Source organism: Merops nubicus, unplaced genomic scaffold (assembly GCF_000691845.1).
Source record: "Merops nubicus isolate BGI_N331 unplaced genomic scaffold, ASM69184v1 scaffold16403, whole genome shotgun sequence".
NCBI lineage: Eukaryota > Metazoa > Chordata > Aves > Coraciiformes > Meropidae > Merops > Merops nubicus.
Genome location: NW_008597039.1, coordinates 414 through 5792, shown reverse-complemented (window position 1 = coordinate 5792; position 5379 = coordinate 414). Strand labels below are relative to the sequence as shown.

Sequence of the window (5379 nt, the reverse complement as noted above, 5' to 3'; positions counted from 1 at the left end):
CCCAGCCTCTTGCCCCCCGGGGCCCTTTAGCTCTTGCTCAGCACTGCTCAGATCCCCTCTGAGGCTTCTCCTCTCCAGCTCAGCAGCCCCAGGGCTCTCAGCCTGGCCTGGCACAGAGATGCTCCAGCATCTTCGTAGCCCCCACCGGACTCTCTCCAGTAGTTCCCTGTCTCTCTTACAGACCACCTGGCCCATAGACCTGCCCTGCACCCACTTTGGTGCCACGGCTTGGGATGGCTGCTGCTCTCTCCAACAGACAGCACGTCTGACACGGGCACTGTGCTCCTTCCCTGGGTGCTCCACAAACCTGGGAGAAGCCACAGACCCACCGAGGGGGTGGGGGCTGCTCTGGGAAGGGCTGGGGCTGCAGCAGCAGCTCCTGGGGACGTGGGGAGGCAAGCCTCAGCTGGCTGCACAGCGAGGGAGCAAACGAGCTCAAGGGAGATTAGAGGCAGAGAGGAAAAATCCCAGCATGACACCATGGGATTAAACTTGGGGAAGTGCAGAGGGAGGGGAGAGAGGATGACGAGTGAGGATGATGAGGGAGGATGACGAGTGAGGATGATGAGCTTCTCCAGCCCCTGCTATCTGGGAGCAAAGAAGCGTTTCGGAAGCTCGACCCAGTTCCAAAATCAGTGCTCATCATCTGATCCCGTCACAGATGAGCAGCAGGGCAGCAAAGCTGATGATGTGAGCTCCAAAAACAGCTTCTGATTCTTTCCCTGCTATCTTGGTACCTCCCAGATGCTGCTGGAGCTTCAGCAGTACAAAAGGTACCTCTGCTGATGTAGATAAACACCATAACATTGAAGCACTTCTATAAATAGACCCCTGCCAGGGTAAGGGGTCATGTGGCTTTAAATACACCAAGAAGAGGGGGAAATATCTTTGTATGGGCTTAATTAAACCATTAATTAAGCCTGTGCCATCACTGAATGGCAGCCAGCCCAGGGGGGTCCCTAGTAACAGGGATAAGAGATTCCTGATGTAGATAAACACCATAACATTGAAGCACTTCTATAAATAGACCCCTGCCAGGGTAAGGGGTCATGTGGCTTTAAATACACCAAGAAGAGGGGGAAATATCTTTGTATGGGCTTAATTAAACCATTAATTAAGCCTGTGCCATCACTGAATGGCAGCCAGCCCAGGGGGGTCCCTAGTAACAGGGATAAGAGATTCCTGTGAAAGTTTTGCTGTAGGTATAAATAATTGGAGTTCCTCTCTTCACCCAGGCTGCCAAAATGAGTTTGCTCCTTTGTGAGCTCCACGGGAAGAGCTGGTCCTGGACCAGCCATCTGATGAGCTCTGGGGCTTCCTAGACATCCCTGGCCATGCAAAGCCTTCTGCTGAGCACTTGCCCAGCTAGGAAGGACGTTGTCATCAGTGGGCATCACATGAGTCAGATCCCTCCCTCTGGTCTTAGGTCATGTGCAGGAGATCCAAGGTGAGCCACCCCTGGAGGAATGAACAGATCCATGCACTCACTCATGACACATAACGCAGCAAAGAAGGGAATGAGTCAGTTCCAACCCCAGGCCATGGGGGAAGGAAGGACTCAGGCCATCAGTCCAACCCCCATCATACAGTCATTGCCAGGAGAAAGCCCCATAATTCCCTTCCTGGCTCAATCTTGTCCCACCATTACTGGGAACTCTACATGCTGTGAAGAATTGGGGAACCCTTCCAATAGCCAGAACCTCCACACAACACAAGCACTGTGTAGACAAACCTGCCAACACCCCTGCCAGCAGAGTCAGCTCTTCTAGAGGTGGCTTCTTGCCCCACCCCCAAGTTCATGTGGAAGGTGGGGGCACCTGGTGGTGATCTCCTCATCAGTCCCCACCCAAGGCTGGCCAGACCCTGGGTGAAAACCACTCAGGAGGGGCTTTCTTGCCTGGTTGTGGCCATCATCCCTATGCCAACCCTCACTCAGGGCTGGGGGTTCAACCCCAGCACTTCATCAAGTAAGACACAAAATGTGCTGGAGACCCCAAGCCCTTCTGGAGAATCAGCTTAGAGACCAGGCAGGTTGTCATGATGTGGCTCTAGACTTCAGCATGGGGGGGTTGAATCTCAGTAGACCTTAGCAGGAGACCCTCAAAGTCTTAAGCTGTGAGTTGAAGCCCACTGTTGAGCTCTCTTCTGTTCTGCCCCAGACCCTCTCCCTGTCACCAGGATGGGGAAAAGATGGATTTATTCATGAGGTGTCCAGAGACGGTGGAATTCATGCACCTACTGCAGGTGAAGTGGTTCCATCCCCCATCCCAGCCTCCTCAAGTCTCATCCTTTAGTGAGACTTTTGGAGTAACTTCCAGCCTAACTCTCATATCCCACACAGGGCTGTAAATAAGCAGCTTGAGCTTCACTGTCCACCCCCTTCCAGACCCCTGGAAAGCGACTCCAGAGGAGAATAAAGGACAAACCCGTGCAGCAAAGGAACCTGGGAATGAGCTGGCTGGGGTTGGAGATGCCACCGAGCCCACGCAAGACACTCCCCAACTGCATCTTTCCAGCTTTGCCTTCAGGGTCTGTTTTTAGCACAGGACAAGGTTTAGGAGTTCCGGAGCAGTCGCCCGGCGGGGTCTGGAGGAGGTCCCAGCCTTGCCCTCGCTGACCCAGAAGCCCAACTGGGATGTTGGATGCACCCAGGGGCTGTTTCCCAAGCCTGAGGGGTTGTCCACGTCACCCACCACGGGGTCGGATGCCCCCGGAGCCCCTTCCTGAAGCATCCAGGCTGGGAGTACAGCTGTTCCCCCAAAGTCTTCCCTTCCTCCTCCTCCTCCTCCTCCTCCTCCCCTGTGTCCTATTAAAGGGTGATCGGCTTACACGTGCTCCAGGATGGATTCCTTCAGCTTTGTAACACCAGGGCTCTATATAAAGCCCCACGCTGGAAACTGAAGGGCACAGACAGCTGCAGGAGCAGCAAACGTTTCACATTCCCAGTGTGCTGACGGTCTGGAAGCGAGGGAGACCTGGAAGAGCTTCTTTGAGTGAGTTTCTTCACCAGGGGCTCAGATCTTTTACTAAATTTATATTTATTTATCCAAGGATTGGGGGAAAGGAGCAGTTCCTCTTCACCATGGGTTTGCCTTTTGATCAAGTGGAAGAATTGCGTCTCTACCAGCAAACTCTCCTCCAGGATGGACTCAAAGACATGTTGGACCACAATAAGTTCCTGGACTGTGTCTTGAAAGTGAAGGGGAAGGAGTTTCCCTGCCATCGGCTGGTGCTGGCAGCTTGCAGCCCCTATTTTCGAGCTATGTTCCTCTCGGACATGGAGGAGAGCAAGAAGAGGGAGGTCAGCCTGGAAGACGTCGACCCAGACGTCATGGGCAAGATCCTTCATTACATCTACACCTCAGAGCTGGAGATCACGGAGCAGAACGTCCAGGACATCTTCTCCGTGGCCAACATGTTCCAGATCCCTTCCATCTTCACCGTCTGCGTGTCCTTCTTGCAGAAGAGGCTCTGCCTCAGCAACTGCTTGGCCATCTTCAGGCTGGGCCTGATGCTGGACTGCGCCCGGCTGGCGGTGGCCGCGCGGGACTTCATCTGCGACCGCTTCCCGCTGGTCTCCCGGGACGAGGAGTTCTACCAGCTCTCCCCCGACGAGCTCATCGCCGTCATCTCCAGCGACTCCCTCAACGTGGAGAAGGAGGAGACCGTCTTCGAGGCCGTGATGAAGTGGGTGGGGACCAAGGACCGCGAGGGCCGGCAGAAGGCCCTGCCGGTCGTCTTCGAAAGCATCCGCTTCCGCCTCATGCCCGAGGACTACGTCAAGGACCACGTGGAGAAGCACGCCCTGGTGAAGGCCAGCCCCGAGCTGCTCAAGAAACTGCAGATGGTGAAGGATGCCCAGAAAGGCAAAATCACCGTGGTGAAGAAGAAGAAAGGGAAGAAGGGCGGTGAAAAGAGAGAGAAAGGATTCGTTGCCAACGGGGCGGTGGTGGTGGAGGAGGAGGAGGAGGAGGAGGAGGCTCTGCCAGGGATCTTAAACGACACCATGCGCTTTGGGATGTTCCTCCAGGACCTCATATTCATGGTGAGCGACAGTGGAGCCGTGGCCTATGACCCCACGGCCAACGAGTGCTATTATGCCTCCCTCTCCACCCAAATCCCAAAGAACCACACCAGCCTGGTGACCAAAGAGAATCAGATCTTCATTGTTGGAGGACTATACTACAACGAGGACAGCAAAGAGGATCCCATGAGTTCCTACTTCCTACAGGTATTACCTTTATCTCTCTTTTGTTTCTTTGACCCCTCTGGAGCATCACCAGTGTTTAGGTTCCACAGCAGTATCCTTCATTGTTGTGTGTTGCTAAAACAAAAGCTGTAAATGAAGGTAAAACATCTGAGTTGCTCCAGTGGAGATTCTTCTCCCTGTATTTTTAAGGTAGATCCCACCAGGGCTCGGGGGGAGGTTCTGGTAACTAAGGAAAGAGGCTTGAAGGAGTAGATAATAGGAGTGAGTCTTCTGAGGCAAACCCTGAACTGGAGAGGACCACTTTGAACAGTGCATTGGCCCGGCCCTGGCTGCCAAAGGACACAATAACTGGAGGATTGGTGGCATCAGGTCTGGGTTCTGCTTTCCATCCTTTCTGTTCCCTGGTTATGAAGCCCCAGTACAACCCAAGAATGGCTCTGCAAAGGAACAGCAGCAGCTACAGAGCAAACACCCCGAGGACTCAGGGTATGTCCCTGTCTACCTCTGTGTGTCCTGTGTCTAGTCCCTTCTTGCCTCTGGAGGTGTGCTGGGTCCACCTCAGAGTTCTTCCCTTGGCCAGCTCCACTGTGTGGGCATGGAAGCATGGTGGGATGTCTTTTGGGGCTACTCCACAAGCAAAGTGGCTGTTCTGGTTGGCAGTAGCCAAAGCTGTGGTCAGCTGGAGCTCTGTGGAGGCAACCTGAGCCCCAGGCAGGGCTGTAACTCAAGAGCACCTTCCCTGTAGACAGCTAACACAAGGCACCTTCCCTTCCTGCTGGCCCTGTGGGCATCCAGTGAACCCTCTGGTTCTTCTTCCAGAAGAAATCCCTTGGTTCTTCTTCCATGTCTTCTGGGAAGACACAGTCTGGGCAGAAAGGATGGTGTAAGTTCCCAATGGCCCTGTGGGCATCCAGTGAACCCTCTGGTTCTTCTTCCAGAAGAAATCCCTTGGTTCTTCTTCTATGTCTTCTGGGAAGACTCAGTGACATGTCCAGGCAGAAAGGATGGTGTAAGGGTAGTTCCCAAGCTGAGACCACCTCAGCCTGGATCCTTCCCTTGCCTGGTTGCCTGGGTAGAGCTGTCCTCCTGTGTGCAGGGACCATGCTTGGTGTCCTCAGGTGGGAAGGGTGAGGTGTAGGAGGCTGTTCAGCCCACGTGAAGCCTGTGAA

At 54.1% G+C, this 5379-nt stretch overlaps 1 protein-coding gene across 1 annotated transcript; it reads left to right on the top strand.

The window, feature by feature from the left end:
* Positions 1-3082: 3082 nt before the first annotated feature.
* LOC103769391 (kelch-like protein 40) lies at positions 3083-4328 on the top strand. Its single transcript, XM_008936581.1, is given in 2 exon segments — positions 3083-4245; positions 4247-4328. Coding segments are annotated over 2 exon segments (1245 nt in total).
* The last annotated feature ends 1051 nt before the right edge of the window (positions 4329-5379 follow it).